The sequence below is a fragment of the Eucyclogobius newberryi genome, unplaced genomic scaffold (genome assembly GCF_026437365.1).
Source record: "Eucyclogobius newberryi isolate DKJ021-1_F unplaced genomic scaffold, fEucNew1.0.hap1 SCAF_7, whole genome shotgun sequence".
Lineage (NCBI taxonomy): Eukaryota > Metazoa > Chordata > Actinopteri > Gobiiformes > Gobiidae > Eucyclogobius > Eucyclogobius newberryi.
In genome coordinates, this window is record NW_027316389.1 from 34,628,426 (window position 1) to 34,646,499 (window position 18,074).

Consider the following 18,074-nt stretch of genomic DNA (forward strand, 5'->3'; position numbering starts at 1 on the left):
CTGAGAGGGCATTACGGACATGTTTTTCCTCTTTCTTCTTGCCCTCTGAGCTGGTGGGCACACCTTGAGCTCTGTGTTGTAAGGTTCTGATCACCCCCAGCTTGTGCTGTAGTGGGTGGTTGGAACCAAAGAGCAGATACTGGTCCGTGTGTGTAGGTTTCCTATATACTTCTATTTGGAGTTTCCCGTCCTCTCCTCTGATCGTGGAACAATCAAGAAAGGCCAAGCGATTCTCCTTAGCGTCTTCTCTTGTAAACCTAATATGTGGGTCCACAGCATTGATGTGATCAGAGAAGGTTTCCAGCTCTTGTTTCTTAATTGTTAGATTAGAGAGGACGGGAAACTCCAAATCATTGAAGACGGTGAGGTGAAGGTTTTAAGCAGGGAGAAAAGATGGTTTGAAAGAGGAGTTAAAGAGGCTATTTTTGTTAAAAAAGAAAGACCTTCTTTAAACAGAAATGGAGGGCTAAGGTTTAATCGTCCTGTTATTTATAATGGGTTACTGAACCCCTGGAAAGGTAGAGGACATTCAGATGCTAATCAGGTACTCAGGGTGGTTGAGCCAGGGTCTCACAAAGACAAAGAGGTTTCTAATAGCCCATTAAAATTCTGAATAGGCTAGCTCGGTAGATACAAGGGGGGAGTTTCTGTTGAAACAAACAACTCTTTCTACTTCAGGAAGGCTCCTCCCAATGGGCGGGTCTTACCACAGAATAGTATTAATATCGGAGTTCTCGACCTAAATTCTTTTATTGACAATGACTCTTGGATGAGAGTCGAAACGTCTATTTTTCAAACTGAGTCCAGATGACTACAACTGAAGTTTTTTCTACTATGGAACACGCCTGGACGAATGAGGGATTACACCGACATATTTAGTAATTATTGATTCGGAATATTTGTTTACACGTACATATCCCTCCTTTTTGATAAATGGCCTTGCCCATTTGTCAAACTTCTACATTTAACAAAATTCAATAATCCAGATTACAACGTTCACTAATCCAGGATGTAATCAAGGAAGAGATGGAATTGCGTCTGTCTTCAACTCCGCAATGTCACCTCTTGACCTTTCACAGTTCAGTGGTCACATCCCTGGCTGAGCCCCCCCTTCCACGCCGCTGGGCTCCCCCCTGTGTGGGTCAATTAGTCTATGTGTGTACCTTGTAAATCTGTTTTACCACCATTTGTTTCAAACTCCAAATGTTTCAAACTCTAAATGTTTCAAACTCTAAATGTTTCATACTAAAAGTCTGGTGTCCACGTGTGCGCGCGTATATATGTATGTATGTATGTATGTATGTGTGTGTGTGTGTGTGTGTGTGTGTGTGTGTGTGTGTGTGTGTGTGTGTGTGTGTGCAATACAAATACATCAAACAATAATAATTGTCTCAATAATTCCCCCGTTGAGCTGGCCATAAGGGTCAGTTCACAATTTAGAGTATTAACATCAAATTTCACATCTCCTCTGTTGGTGTGGCCTGAATAAAGTCACACATCTAATGTAATATGTTCTAATCTTCTATATGTGCTTCAGGTGAGTTTCAAACTCAATCTCTCACACCTGCTCATGTGGTGCGTTACAAATTGTGTATTAGTTTGTTCTAGCAAGTCTATATGTGTATTAAAAATCAAAATGATTCTAAACCTTCCCCTTGTGCATAAGGCACATCTCTTTTATCAACCCGTTTTTCCTTTGTTGCCTACTTTTTTCCTTTTCTTTGTAACATCATCACATCTTCCTCTCTGTCTTCCCCTCTGTCTTTGTCTCTGTCTTCCTCTTGTAACGGAGGAAACACCCATTTCCAAATTTCTAAACCTGCTTTTTCTTTCTCTCTTCCACTTACTCTTTACCCTCACTTGTAACCTGCTTTTACTTTCTAATTGCTTCTGATATAACTATCAGACGCTGCATCCCCTGGGATTCCACTGTTCTTCACTCCTGTTAAGTTCCCGTTATCACTGGTTTTCATAACTTCTATAGCGTCTAAATTTAGATGATATTGTGTAACTTAAATCTATTCAATTCTTGATTGAATCTCCACAATCCTTCAGGTAATTCCTTTAGAGTGTCAAATTCTTTCCCTGTTAATGTTAACTTTTCCTATTACTCATCAGTCAACCCCCCCTGAGGTGTTGCTGTTGGCGTCCCTGTGATCCGTAAAGATAACAACATCTGCTCCATCCTGAGTCCTCCAGATTCTTTGCCAGTCAATAGCTCCCTATCTCTGACTATCTTTTATGACTTGGTGTCCTGTTGTCACCCTGTTAGTTAATAAACACATGTATGTCCCATGTTCCCCCACTTCTGCGTCAATTGCCCTAGTTAATGATCCAGTCATGTCTTTCCTGGGAGGGCATTGGACGTCACTATTTAACTTATTCCCTCACTTATGTCTACATGCAATACGAGGTTTCCTCATGATAATACAAATAAATAAGTTACTGATATAACTTTTACTATCACTTTACTTACTGCCCGTTCTATGTCCAAAAACATCAGTAGTCACTCATTTACCCATATTATCACTTCCAGGCCTGTGCCTGTATTTGATTCTAAATTTAAAAACACTTCTGTCTTTTCGTCCTGTACGTTCATCTAGTCATGCATTATGGTTACATAATAAGTCCAAAAAGATAATTTTCGTCAAGTCCAAAAATAAAACAAAACAAAACAAAACATAGCTTTGTTTGGTGCACACAAAAAACACGACTTTTGTCTTCTATGTCGGGGACAGGAAGTGTCCTGTCTTGTGATCACATTCCCCAAAATATTGGCCATCTAATAAAAATCTGAATTAATCTTCATCTCTTATCAAGTTTAATAAAATCTTTATAATTGATTGTTGTCAATCAAACAAAACCCTTAAAATTTGTTCTACAGAGCTCTCAAATACTAAAATTTAAAACCATCTGGGTTTAGTTCCTAATTCATTCCCGTTCAGAGCGTCCTCTGAGCTGCTTTCTCCCCCTTCTCCTGCCTTGTTGACCCCCCTTATCTCCCCCTCCCTGCCACGTCATCTGAGCACGCTGGAAGTCTCCCTCCAAAATCCTCTTATGACTTTTCCTTTATCTTTTTGTCTTACAGTTTGGGGTGATAATTTTGGCATTATGTGGTCTCGGTCGTCTGAGAGAAATGCTACTTGCTTTACAGTCACAGTCAATGTCAAGCTTCTAGAGAAAATTCCTTATTAGATTCCTCTGGACATAAATGTGGTGTCTAATGATTCACCCGTGACTGCAAATTTTAGATCTCTCAGAATAACGCCTTGTGACCCTTGTATGATTAATTGTGATTCTCACACTCGTTAGTGAATCACTTATTAATCCTCATTCACACATTCACACTTCTCTCTTACTTACTTCGCTCGTGCACAGCGCTTACATTCACTCATCTTTGTCAGTAACAACTCGGCATAAAGCATACATTAAATCACTTTCGGAGAGAAACTTAACTCGTGGTGAGCAATTTAACTCCTTTATGTGTGAAACTTATCTCGTCCATAAGCTTACAATATTTCTTCAGTAATATCAAACTGGGCATTTCCTCAGTAATACCTAACTGGGCATTTCCTCAGTAATACCTAACTGGGCATAAAAGCATATAATATTTCCTCAGTAATACCTAACTGGGCATTTCCTCAGTAATACCTAACTGGGCATAAAAGCCTATAATATTTCCTCAGTAATATCAAACTGGGCATTTCCTCAGTAATACCTAACTGGGCATAAAAGCCTATAATATTTCCTCAGTAATATCAAACTGGGCATTTCCTCAGTAATACCTAACTGGGCATTTCCTCAGTAATACCTAACTGGGCATTAAAGCCAAACAATATTTCACAGTACTTTTAAACTAATGCATAAAACGTTTTATGGCTAACTCTTTTTCACACACAAAATTTTGTCTGACCTTCTTTGTCGCCTGTGTTCTCCTGCTGCTTCGAAACAACGCGCTCTCCTCGCGGAGAATGAGGCGCGATGGGCGGCCACGGGAAAAGTGGACTTCTTTCAGCTGTGCACAGACTTCACCGATTCACCCGTCAATCTCCGCGAAGGGGCTGCTTGTCGTCTGGCTCGATAGGACCAGAAAATGTCCTGGGAGGAGACATACACCGATGCTATTCCTTAACACATCGAGAACACAATTCAACTTAGAATATGAAACGACACAGAAATATCAGACATTTGTATGGCAAGCTTGGGAGAAAACGCCGGGACTGATCACGCAGGCTGTGGTACGCAGCCTGCGTGATCCTCCTGCGTCTCACCCCGTTTTTTCCCATGCTGGTTGGTTTTATTAGATATTCTGGAATAGGCGGGTCACATTTCTCATTGGTCAGCCTCACATCAAGGCACTTGGTATTTTTCCTAGAGATAAAGCCTTGGGTAAACATTACCCAAACTCCTCTGGGCTGTCACCCCCCCTCGGGTAAACATCCTTTGGCCCATCTTCACGACCCCCTCACAAATGCAGTTTGTCACACACCTGTTCTTCTCTTAGACTAATGATGCAGATAATATATCACTATTATGCAGATAAAATACATCACAGAAAAATAATCATATATTCACATTTTATCACACATGATCAGATCTCCCCCTCGTCCCAGGTCCTCCTTCTTTATACACATTAGTCACATGACCCAACACACGGAAAGTTACCGGTCACTCAGGTACAAAAGGACAAAAGGAACAGGGGTTTCAATAAGGAGACAGTGGATAACATTTGCATTAATTCAATTCACATGTTTTGCTGTCTTTTTCCTAGTGTGAAACAAAACGGGGAACTTCCTGGTCACCCCAGGATGTCCGGACATGTACATTTCCAGGCAAAGAGGGGTTGTGTCAGGCTGTGACTTTGTGTGTTAAAACTAAATAGAATTGAAATAGAATTGAATTGAAAATTGAAAAAGGCAAAGGGCCAGATTATATATTTTTCCCACAACACACATATTACACATTTTAATACACATTCAAGCGTTTTAAAATGACCTAAAAAAAAAGAGACGGACACGCATAGTATAATCAGAGTCAGAATTACTTATTCTCCAACTGACCTGCACAAGAAATACAGTTAAGAACCTAAAATGATACACACACACCTCAGTCCACATTATGGGAGCAGGGCAGGTTTGAAAGGAGCAATTGTTTCACCAGGCGAGAAAATGGGTGAAAATGGGTGATAGTTTGTGACGCCACACATAAAAAAGTATATCCCATCACGTATAGTCCCCATCACGTGAGTCTAAGTTGTGTGCTTGTGTGGTGCAGGTATCCGGACCAAGGCCTGGATGACAACTACTGCAGGAACCCGGACGGGCGTCAGAGGCCCTGGTGCTTCACCACAGACCCCCAGACGCCGTGGGAGTACTGCCACATCAGAGCCTGTGGTACGTCTTGTTTGTGTTAGCGATAGCATTAGCATGAAGAGGGGCTGTGAAGTGTGACTGGCACACGGGCCCTACACCGCTCTTCCTCTCTCTGTGATTGGTTGCACAGCGCAGAACACACACAGGAACAGACGGGCCCTTGGGTGGCCCCTATCTGAAAGGTGCTGTGTTTATTTCCCACCTCCTCCTATTTATTTATTCTGTGGAGCTGTTACATGTGGTCCCCACTGCTCCACATCAGTCCAGTCACACATGAGCTTAAAACTGAAGGCATTCTCCCGGCCCCCTTATCACTCCGCAGGGTCTGTGAGGGCCCCCATTGGATGGTCAAATTAGAGCCCAACTGCCAAGGCCAATACCAATATCAATAGTTTTTTGTAAATCAATTTAATGTATGCATTGGTTCATCAACTTTCCCCTGTTTTTACAATTTTAAACCATTGTACTATTTTTAAATATTGTTTAAGATTATTCACAGAGATTAATGCACAGACATTTGTGATGCCAGATATAGAATATCAGAACAGTAGACATATAGCTAGTACTTGTGCACAACCAGGGCTCTTTTGGCGCCCTAGGGAATATTTTGGGTGTCGTATTAGAGTCGCATGAGTTCATCAGATATTTGTGCTCATAGTTCTGTGATTTAGAAGCAGATTGACCCCTGAAAGAGAAAAAAAAATGAAAAAAAGGACTCCAAACTATGTTCATAGTCTTTGAATTTACACTATAAATGTCATAATGATCGGGCCCATCCAGGTGCATATGTGACTAGGCATGGCACACGGGAAAGCAGCAGGCATCTGTCACATCGCCGCGCGCCCTTAGTATTTGCCTATATTGTCTTTACCAGGACAGTATTAAGTAATCCTGATGATAATGTGGGCTTTTTTAAATGAACACAATAATTTAATTGGGGACTGTACAACTTTCAAATGAGATAATATGTCCATATCTTCAAAATATGACTGACATTGGCAGGCCAATTTGTCCAGCCAAAAGCAAAATCAGTACAAATGCTCATGTGTACAAAGTCTAAGCTCCACACGCTCTCAGCCTCCGGGGGCAGTGTGGGGCATCATGTTTGGATGTGGGTTCATCTGAAGAGCTGGCACCATCATCATACATTGCACTGCGCTTCAGGCCTCCCCACAGTCTGCTCCAGCCTGCTCCAGCCTTCCCCAGCCTGCTCTAGACTGCTCCTGCCTGCTCCAGCCTGCTCTAGCCTGCTCCAGCCTGCTCTAGACTGCTCCAGCCTGCTCTAGACTGCTCCTGCCTGCTCTAGACTGCTCCAGCCTGCTCTAGACTGCTCCAGCCTGCTCTAGACTGCTCCAGCCTGCTCTAGACTGCTCCTGCCTGCTCTAGACTGCTCCTGACTGCTCCAGCCTGCTCCTGCCTGCTCTAGCCTAATCCTGCCTGCTCCAGTCTGCTCCAGCGTGCTCTAGACTGCTCCAGCCTGCTCTAGCCTGCTCTAGACTGCTCCAGCCTGCTCCAGCCTGCTCCTGCCTGCTCCAGCCTGCTGTAGGCTGCTCCTCCTTCACTCAGGTGAGCCTCATCATTAATCACATGAGTTAACATGTTCACTTTAACAGTTTTATATTCTCACTTTTAAATGAACAAATAAGGTAAAACACTTTTGTTAATGCTTTCAAACCATGCTCTGATGTTACTCACGTGTAGTTGAGAGCTTTTCATTTGCCAAAACCTCCTTCAAATTTCACATTTTATGATATTCTGCACCTAATCCCGAATTTCCCCTTGAAAACTTCACTTTTGGCTCAGGACAGATTGATTTGTGTGGCACTCTGAATTGAGTGCTGAATCCAGAAAGTTTCTCGCCGAAAGTCGTCGGGAAATAGTGGGACGTTAAGTGAATGAGTTGAAGCTGATTGGGCGAAGCGTCATTTAGTGCGTCATAAGCACTAAACACTAAACCCCCCCCCCCCCCCCCCCCCTTCTGTCAGTGTCCCCCCCGATCCTCTCACTGACTTGACCAGACAATTAAGTCTGTTTCAAATATGCATCTAAATATTACATTAAACCTCTTCAATGGAATTTATATTTGAAAACTTTTGATATTGTATGTTTCAAAATAACACCCCCCCTCCTTTTGTTCACTTGGTGCAGTCCGTGTGCGCGTTTCATCCACTGCTCCAGCTGCAGCGCCGCTGCTTCAACTGAACTGTCCACATAGACTCATTCTCACAGCTCTGCTTTTGAACTGCTTTAACCCCTGACGGGATTAAACAGGTGCTTTAGCTGTTTATTACCTGCAAAATAGAGAGAGCATGAGGCTGAGTACAGAAAGGAAGGCGAGTTAGAGCAATTTGGCAGTCAGATTTCCCCAAACGTATTGAAATGCAGTGTAAGTTGGACTACGGTTTTGATTCAGTCTGAAAACTTGCCTAAAAGTTCTGAACTGTTGACAACATGTAGGATCTGGGCAATGATGCATCTGAACAAAGGCAGCACGACTAATGATCATTTAAAAAGGAAATGGGAGTTTGTGTCTTTATTTCTCATCCTCACGCGCTCACTCTTTCTCACTCACTTGCCACTCGTGTTCTCTGTGTATTAAACTTCAAAACGCTGTGTTTTATTACAACTCAACTCATATTCACAGATAAATGAGTCTAATGAGGAACTGAATCTACATGCAAAGACATGCGATGTACGGCGATCAGCATTTTATGACCCGGCCCGCAATGAAAACTTTTCTAAGTTGGCCCGATGGGTAACCAGCGGGATCCGGGGGTAAAAAGACTCTCTGCCTCCTCTGACTCTCCTCTAAAGTTTACACCGTGTGCTTGTTCTGTCTGTGGCCAGAGGCGGAGGGTTGTTCCTGCACAAGGAGCCGGTTTTAAAAACACTACACAATGGGTCCAAATAGTGGCGCTCGGTCAAGTTTGTGTGCGCTCATTTCAGGTCTGACTCTAAACTAAGCAGTGAGCGGCGGAGTTTGTGTGAGCAGGGAAATGGACCCTGCAGTGATTCAATTCGTTGAACCAAACTCATACTCTGCGGATGTGTGAGGGAACAAAAGACCAACAAACACAGATCTGTTGCAACAGCAAAATGAAAGGCTTATTAGTGGCCAAACATTCATAAATCTTCTGTATTTAAAACCCATTTTTATAAAGAAAAACTAAATTGTAATGTTTAAAATAAAACTAGGGCCTACTTTTAATAGTATAATAATAATAATAATAATAATAATAATAATAATAATAATAATAATAATAATAATAATAATAATAGTAGATAATAATTCAATTCAATAATAATGTGAGTGTTTATTGTGTTTATTGGCATTTACCGACCCGTCCTACATCAAACTCAAAGAGTTTCGCCCCTGAATCCCGCCAACTGTAATTTGTGTTTAACCAATCACAGCAATGACTCATAATGACGTGTGTGCGTTGAACTGTCACTGCAGCTCACATTGGATTGATGGAGAAGTTAACATGTTGGCGAATTACTGTTGCGCTCTTAAAAGGCGTCTTAGATGATAGAGCACTGGTTTTTGAATCAAACTAATTACCACTTGTATGTCGAGTGTACTTTGTCCATGACGATCTAGACACAAGCATGTTCCTCCACTTCATATTCAAGGCTAGCTCACATTTACATGTGAGTTTATATTGACAGGCCCGTTAAAAATAAAATAAAACAAATAAATATTGTGCGATACTTGAACTTTCCCATTATTGAGGTATTATTACATATATTATAATAATATTACCCTCAGAACCCAGAGTTTTTAGGGATGGTAAACTTACAATACAGTAGCTATTACAACATAGAAGTCGTTAGCCCCTTGTTATCTTCATTTTACTGAAAAAGGTTTGACATTTTCTGTCCGTGAAATGTTAAGTAACTCAATGTGGACCTTCTAAATATACTATAACTATACTCTAAACCATACAAATAAAAACAATATGCAGTCTCATAAGCCGTTGTTTTGGCAGACACTCCTCTGAAGCGCCCAGTGGAGGAGACCACCGAGTGTTGGCAGGGCCGAGGAGAGGGCTACAGGGGGACTGTGGACACCTCCCACACCGGCCTCACCTGTCAGCGCTGGGACGTACAGTATCCACACAACCACTCCTTCATACCTGAGGCCTACCCCTGCAAGTGAGTATCAGCCACACACACTGGTCCAAATGAGAAGGGTAAAAATGAAATCCTAAAGTTATAAGGCCTCCGGTGGAGCAGTGGTTAAGTCTGTTGCACATGTGTGGTTGCTACCACTGTGACATTGTGAGTTTGATTCCGAACTTCGACCATTTGCCTGAATTAATGCTTTCTTAGAAAATATACATGAAAGTCAATATGTATTTGCAAAACAATGCTGCTGCTCCCATTACAAACATAACGCACAGTGCTCCGAGAGGGGCACCGTGTGCTCCGAGAGGGGCACCGTGTGGGCACCGTGTGCTCCGAGAGGAGGGGCATCTCCGAGGGGCATCTCAGAGGGGCATCGTGCGCTCCTAGGGGCATCGTGTGCTCTGAGGGGCACCACCAGCTCAAGTGTCGCCTCCCTCTCTCCTGCGAGCTTGAGATGTGCAGGGACAGCTACAAACGGCAGGTTAAACAGACACAGATGGATCAGAAGTACAGCCAGGAACAGTTTGGACCCTGCAGAAATATTCTAGGAACCCCAAGGAGCAAAACGGTCTTTATGATGAAAATTGGCCCCATATTCCAATTAGAATCTATGAAAAAGAGTCAATGAAACAGGAAATGTGATGCAAAGCCAAAGTGTTCAACTTCTTATGAAGTAGTAGAAAAAGCTTAGACTCAGTTAGAAAAATAGACGTTTCGACTCTCATCCAAGAGTCATTGTCAATAAAAGAATTTAGATCGAGAACTTCGATATTAATACTGTTCTGTGGTAAGACCCGCCCATTGGGCGGAGCCTTCCTGAAGTAGAAAGAGTTGTTTGTTTCAACAGAAACTCCCCCCTTGTATCTACCAGATACAAGATTACAGATCTACAGATTCTATCACTTACAATGTGGCATTGTGGCATTTAACAACTATATTGGCTCCGCTTGTGGGGAATTCGGAACATCATGTGGAAAACACGCACAACTTTGTGGATGAAGTGAAACATCTCCAACTGGACCCAGATGACCTCATGGTTTCATATGATGTTGTGTCCCTGTTCACCTGCATCCCGACCTCTGATGCAGTAGCAGCGGTGAGGATCAGACTGCAGGAAGACACCACCCTACAGGAAAGGACCAAACTGACACCTGAACACATATGTAAACTGTTGGACATCTGTCTGAACACCACTTACTTTCAATTCCGGGGACAATTTTACAGACAGATTCATGGCTGTGCCATGGGCTCGCCCGTCTCTCCCATAGTGGCCAACCTGTACATGGAGCACTTTGAGAAGAAGGCACTGGCCTCATTCTCAGGCATAGCCCCAAAACTGTGGCTTCGCTATGTCGATGATACTTTTGTAACAATCAAGAAACAAGAGTTGGAAACCTTCTCTGATCACATCAATGCTGTGGACCCACATATCAGGTTTACAAGAGAAGACGCTAAGGAGAATCGCTTGGCCTTTCTTGATTGTTCCACGATCAGAGGAGAGGACGGGAAACTCCAAATAGAAGTATGTAGGAAACCTACACACACGGACCAGTATCTGCTCTTTGGTTCCAACCACCCACTACAGCACAAGCTGGGAGTGATCAGAACCTTACAACACAGAGCTCAAGGTGTGCCCACCAGCTCAGAGGGCAAGAAGAAAGAGGAAAAACATGTCCGAAATGCCCTCTCAGCCTGTGGTTACCCCGCTTGGGCTCTCAACAGAGTGAAGAGAACCAAGAAGCAGGACAAAAGGGAAACTGAACAGAGAAGGAAGGGTGTTTCTATCCCTTATGTGTCTGGCCTCTCGGAAAAACTGCAGAGAATTTTTAGACAGCACGAAGTCCCTGTTTATTTTAAACCAAGAAACACTTTAAGACAAAAACTGTTTCATCCTAAGGACAAGTTGCCAACTCAAAAACAGAGCAATGTAGTTTATTCGATCCAATGCAGTGAAGAAAGCTGTAAAGAACGTTACATAGGTGAGACTAAACAGCCTCTACACAAGAGGCTTTATCAGCACAGAAGAAATACAAGTTCAGGACCACAGAGCGCCGTGCATCTCCATCTTGAAGCCTCTAATCAGTCGTTTGAAGACGGTGAGGTGAAGGTTTTAAGCAGGGAGAAAAGATGGTTTGAAAGAGGAGTTAAAGAGGCTATTTTTGTTAAAAAAGAAAGACCTTCTTTAAACAGAAATTGAGGGCTAAGATTCAATCTTCCTGGTATCTATAATGGTATACTGAACCCCTGGAAAGGTAGAGGACCAGGACAAGGACATTTAGATGCTAATCAGGTACTCAGGGTGGTTGAGCCAGGGTCTCACAAAGACAAAGAGGATTCTAATAGCCCATTAAAATTCTGAATAGGCTAGCTCGGTAGATACAAGGGGGGAGTTTCTGTTGAAACAAACAACTCTTTCTACTTCAGGAAGGCTCCGCCCAATGGGCGGGTCTTACCACAGAACAGTATTAATATCGGAGTTCTCGATCTAAATTCTTTTATTGACAATGACTCTTGGATGAGAGTCGAAACGTCTATTTTTCTAACTGAGTCCAGATGACTACAACTGAAGCTTTTTCTACTATGGAACACGCCTGGACGAATGAGGGATTACACCGACATACTTCTTATGAAGTATTTCTAAATCATGTTTTCATTAATGCATCAGAAAGTGTGAATAGTTTGCAGCCTGTAGAGTTCTAGAGCCTCGATCTGTTCTGTAGAAGAGCAGAAGAAGAGCTTCCGGTGATGCTGGAGCAGGGGCAGGGCAAGGATATTTAGGGACCGTGGGGTCCCTCATAATAAACTGAGTAAAGAGTTGCTAATAATATTGCATCTAAAATGCACCAAAATACAGAAAATGAAATACGTTTTGTTGAAAACTTCTTGGTTGAGGGCCCCCTCAAAATATACAAAATAAAATGTTCCACAGTTCAATACAAGCACACAATTTATCAGGTTTATTTTTCAAATGTAATCTCTGTCCAGCCCTAGAAAATACAGATTACCTTCCATCAGATGTGCTTCTCTGCTTGTATTTGGGGTTAACACGCAGCAGAGGGAATTAATCATGGGAAAAAACAAGCCATTCAAGCAACGTGGCCAACATGCTAATATAAAGAGCCAGTTGTAATAAACACAATTTGATGACAAAAAATGCTTAAAGGTGGTATGGACGATTTTTTTCCAGCAAATTTTTTATCATATTTCCTCGTGGCGTGGATAAATCATTTGTCCTGCCACGTGTCAATCATAGTTAGTATATTTTTTCTATTTTACTGTACGATAGGGACACGCGCTGGAATAGTTTTTTAATTCAACTGTTTTTGACTTTTTTCGGCTGGATTTGAGCGTTTTTCGTTGCGTTCGTTGTGTTGTTGTGACGTGAGCTAGCTCCGAGTGAGCCCACCAGCCCCTCCCCCCCGCGCCCTCCGGCCGCGCTAAAGTACGGCGTGTCGTCGGTACACGTTTATATACACGTTTATATGAAAGAGGAACTTCACGAACGATCGGGACACGCACTGGAATCGCTTTAAATTAACTTGTTTTGACTTTATTCGGCTGGATTGAGTGTTTTCGTCGTGTCGTGGCGATGTGTCTTGGCTCTGAGTCCCCCGGCTCCGGCCCCGCCCCCCGGCTCCGGCCCCGCCCCCCGGCTCCGGCCCCGCCCCCCGGCCGGCGCCGTACCGCGTTTACACAAAGGAGGAACTCATGAAACTGCGGAGAACAGTCGTCTTACCCGGAGATCGTCACGTTATCCCGGCGCAATACTGACCTAACCTAATACTGATGTGCAATTCTGTCATATGTGCAATTACTGTGAAATTCATGTGCAGTCTATGTGCTGTCGTGACACATATTCATGTGCAATTACTGTCGTGATCACATGCAATGGTATTTATTTATTTATTTGTCTATGGGAGTTTTTATTTATTTATAGGAGATCTTCTACTGAGTGTTTTTCAGACTTTCTATAAGTGATCTGTTCTTCTGTATCTACCTCTGTATCTACCTGCGTTGCACCAATGAAATTTCCCCATGTGGGACAATAAAGGAATATCTTATCTTATCTTATCTTATCTTAAAACGCACCTACCGCTCACCTGCAGCCGCGTCAGGCTCGTCCCCATGTTTCCGCGTGCCTAAGCGCACGGATCTATCATAATATAGTTCCCTCAGTGTACGGGGCAAAATGAAGACGAAGAAAGACAGTTCGAGCTGACGCAGAAGTGGACAGAAATCTACGGGAGACGAGCGATGTGATGCGCTCCGTTGCGCTAATAAACAAACGCACGTGTGTGTTGTATCAGTCCACACGGGGGAGTGTCATGTGCACTTCCGCCTGCGTTCTCAAATCGCCGAAAAATCGTCCATACCGCCTTTAAGTCTGTTGATGATTTACGGGCATAAATCCAGTTTTGGATTACTGAATGTCCAACTGTTTTGTAACTGTGATTCCTGAGCAAGTGGAACTCATAAATATGATTAAAGGAAGGTGTGAATCTTAAAAACTCAAAAAAGTGTATTCTGCATCAGATATGTCCTTTAATGCTCCCAGATACACTAAATTAAAACTTATATAGATTTTGTTTTTTTAAATGTCTTTTACAATTTTGACTAAAAGAAGAAACAAATACAAGCGACTTGTAATAACACCTGGTAATATGACCATTCTATTGGCACTGATCATGTTTTCTATCTACTTTTTAAGAACACAGAACACAGAAGCAAAGACCACAAAAAAAGTAGCACTAAAGATTAGAAGAAACAAAATCACTTCAGACTTAAATGAAAATAAGAGGCCAACTTGGTCCATGCATTGGTCATGTTTTCTTACGTCCAAACAAGGGTTAAATGTTCTTGGCTTAGTGAACTTCATTTATAATTTAAAGTTAAACTATTTGGCAGTGCTTTTGTTTGTCCATTTGCTGAGAAAAATGTTCCAACCATAAATCATCATTACATCAGAATTTTATATCTCTCCATAACTCGGACTGAGAATCAAAGGGCACGAGTGACACTTTGTGAGGGGAGCGAGTAATGCATATCAACTATGTTTAGGATGAGCTATCAAATATGATGAGAACCATAAAGTATTAACCTGAAGTGACACCCCATCTTATCCTTTTAGAAGGTTGTTTCTCAGTCATGGTGCAACATTAGAGTGAGTCCGAACTCATTGATTCGCCTGGAATGTTCCACCGCTTCCGTAGCTTACATTATGTATTCAATTTTATATTTTTTAAAGAACAGGTCAAAAGCAAAATATACTTGTTAGAGCTTTTGACTGTGTTATAACATTGTTTTCTCACCAAAAAGATAAAATATGTGCCTCTGACCGTTTGGACTGCTCATTGAACTAAAATGCAGTTAAGATAAATATATTTTCAATTTTGCTTAAAAAAATTATATATATACAAAAAATGTATCACAGCAATGCATTTTTGTTTTTCAAAATTGTATTAATTTATTTGATTTTTTTTTATTTGACCTATAGACATTTATGAGAGTCAAACGAGTTGTTTCTGTGTGTACATTCTGCATAAACTTTGACTGGAATGAGTGTCCTTAGAGTGATGTCACTTCCTGTCATTTTTCAACACATTTTTTTACTTTTTTCCACAAATACCTGCTCGATTGGTGTAAAACTAGAATTTATATGTACAACAGGTATAAATACACCAAATAAAGTCAAAATTAGAAAATAGTAAAAACCTGCCATAGGCCCTTTAAATTTGTGCCACAATGGGGAAATTCTAGTGTTGCAACGTATGTAAAACTATTATGTATAACAGTGGTTATGACTGTGGTTGTGTACAGTGCACTATATGGAGAGAATAAATAAAACACATTAAAAACATGCTTCATGTTGAAGTCCTCTCGCTCTGAGTCTCAGAAAACACTCGATTTTATATATATATATATATATATATATATATATATATATATTTCCCAGATTTGTGACATCACAGATAGAGCTCCGAGGTCCTCTGCACTGTTTTTAAGTCTATAAATCATCTCCAGACTCATTTTTTAAAATTCAGATGTCAAATCACATTCTGTATAACTCTGTTGCATTTTCCTCTGCTGCCAGTAGATGGAGTTCCAACACAATTTCTGATTAGGAATCGCCTAAAGATACATGTATAAATGAATGTGTGCTTTCAGTAGAGACATTGTTTTAAGTTCTGAAACATGAGATAATAATGCATTTCTACGGAACAAAGACGGTTTCAGACCTTCCACTTCAAAACTTATTTTTTTAAAGTCCTTTCCAAGTGTAAATTGTTCATTTGTTCAATTCTGTGTAAAGTGACCTGAGTAAACAGATTCTTGGCCCTCGACCGAACCCTTTCCTTCCTTTCCTTCCCAGGGACTTGAAGGAGAACTACTGCAGGAACCCTGACGGCCGAGAGTCCCCCTGGTGCTTCACGACAGACCCGCGGGTGCGCATGATGCTGTGCACTCACATCCCTCAGTGTGGCGCCCACAACGAGCCCCTCAACGGTACCGTCGCCCCTCTGGTCCAGCTACAGCACATCCTGAACTTTAAACATGCTCAAACATTCACAGTGACAAACTTCTATCACAACACACATTAGTTCAAATACTTCAATTCATTTATCTTGAGTTTGGGAGATTATGAATTTAGTTAGGTCAAAAATAGTAGATTGAAATCAGTAATATCATTGTATTGAATTCCTTGTTTAATCCCTGTATTGTCCTGATTTAGACTCAGAGTCGGTTTAGTCCTGTTCCAGTCCAGGTTTTATTACAGTTCTGTCACATTGTTTATGCTGTGTGTGGATGCACCTCAGTGACCTTCGACCTCACACTTCTTTCTCATCCCTGGTGTAGACTTCAGGGCTGATTCATAAAACTTTGAAGGTTAGGCTCAAATGGCCATGTCTGACTTATTTTATTGTCATTTCATAAACCAGGCTGCCTCTGTCGCTATGGACAGTTAGACAAGGATTTTTATTGACAAAGCTCTCATATCACATTATTCAGTATTCAGTAATATTCAGTCAAACGTGTTTATTTATATATTTAGATTAATGGAACTCATTTGCAAACTGTGGAGTTAGAATTATGAATTATAAGCCTACAATCCTTGTTTTACACAATAAACAATGACATGAGGGAGGTCTGCGGTGCACACAAACACAAGCGTCACACTTTGGTCACTGTTACTTTAAAAAAACATGTATTTACCTGGTCATAAGAGTTATCGTTAGGGTTCAAAAGGTTGGGTTGCATGAATGTAGTTACTCATTTCTACAATTTTATTTTCACCTCTTAAATATTATTGAGAAATAGCTTAGTTCCAGGAGACTTTGCTCAAACCTGAATGTTGGTGGTTCAATCCCATTCCCACTACACAATTCTGTTGTATCATTCTGCAAGACCCTTCACCCGCCTGGCCTCCAGCATCTGCATTCCCAGGTGCAGGAGAGCGAACAGGTGAATGATGTGCTCGCTCTGACTGCCCACATTTAGCAAGAAAAGTAATGGCATTCTTACAATAATTTTCTTGTGTGGGAAGATGTGACTAGTGCAAATCATTTTCAACTTTTGACAGCGGCTCACGACCATCAGGCGTGGAGTTTGGAGCTGGGTGGGATCCATGTGGGGATAAAGAAAGATCTGTAAGTCAAAAATGTGCATCTATGGCTGAGTACACAGACTCTAATATCCCAGGGGGGCATTTGTGCAAGATGTGGGCTCACAGCGGGAATATAAAAGACTCTTACCATTCTATGTTGTGGTTTTGACTGGAGCTTTTGAAATGTTCCCACGACAACTGATGACAGATGCATATTTATAACACAGCTCTCTTTTTTCACAGAATTATCAAGAACGTATTCCAAAACATAAATGAGTGGTTTGCGTTTCTCCCCATATTTTGCACATCAAAGTGAAGTCCATATGGCGCTGTATCGGCGTTCTGTGTTGTGGTCCATTAAGGCGGACAATGGAGCTTTTGCCAGTGTTTGTTTTTCCAATTGAAAAAGCGGTCTTTGTTCATTCTGCGTTCGGTTCTGTCCCGTTGTCCGCAGACTGCTTCGAAGGGTTTGGGGAGAATTACCAAGGAGATCTGTCGCGGACCCGCTCCAACCTGCCCTGCGCCCCCTGGAGGGACCACGCCAACAGGTAAGACCGACGCTAACGTGGTAAAAAGGGTTTTCTGCTGTATTAGTTTGTAGTTTGTTCAATTGTATGAAGTGTTTACGTAGCAGCTAACATCCAAAATATGTCACAGTATTCTTATGTTATAAAAAATTCACTCAATTTCGATTCTAAGGGACAGGCTCCATTCTCGATACCAATTTCAAAACCACCAAGATCATTTTAATAAACACTTTTTAAGACAACGTAATTTGCAAATCAAAATAATAGTTCTTTCTTGGGCATCAAAATAAATTGCAAACACAAGAATTTATTTTCCATGCAAATAACTATATTACCACAACACAAGGTGAAATGTACTGTTTTTTAAAGTAAAATGTTTTTAGTTTAGAATCGATTAGTAAGACTCAGTGCCGCTGCTCCCATTATGCACATAAGGTGCAGTAC

The 18,074-nt window shown here is 41.6% G+C and overlaps 1 protein-coding gene across 1 annotated transcript in view; it reads left to right on the forward strand.

Moving 5' to 3' along the window:
- hgfb (hepatocyte growth factor b) overlaps positions 1-18,074 on the forward strand; it is an 89,058-nt gene that overhangs the window by 53,962 nt on the left and 17,022 nt on the right. Inside the window, exons 7-10 of the mRNA XM_072435695.1 lie at positions 5,275-5,393; positions 9,362-9,527; positions 15,871-16,004; positions 17,558-17,651. Of these exons, the coding sequence (XP_072291796.1) occupies positions 5,275-5,393; positions 9,362-9,527; positions 15,871-16,004; positions 17,558-17,651 (513 nt within the window). The remainder of the gene's footprint in view (positions 1-5,274; positions 5,394-9,361; positions 9,528-15,870; positions 16,005-17,557; positions 17,652-18,074) is intronic.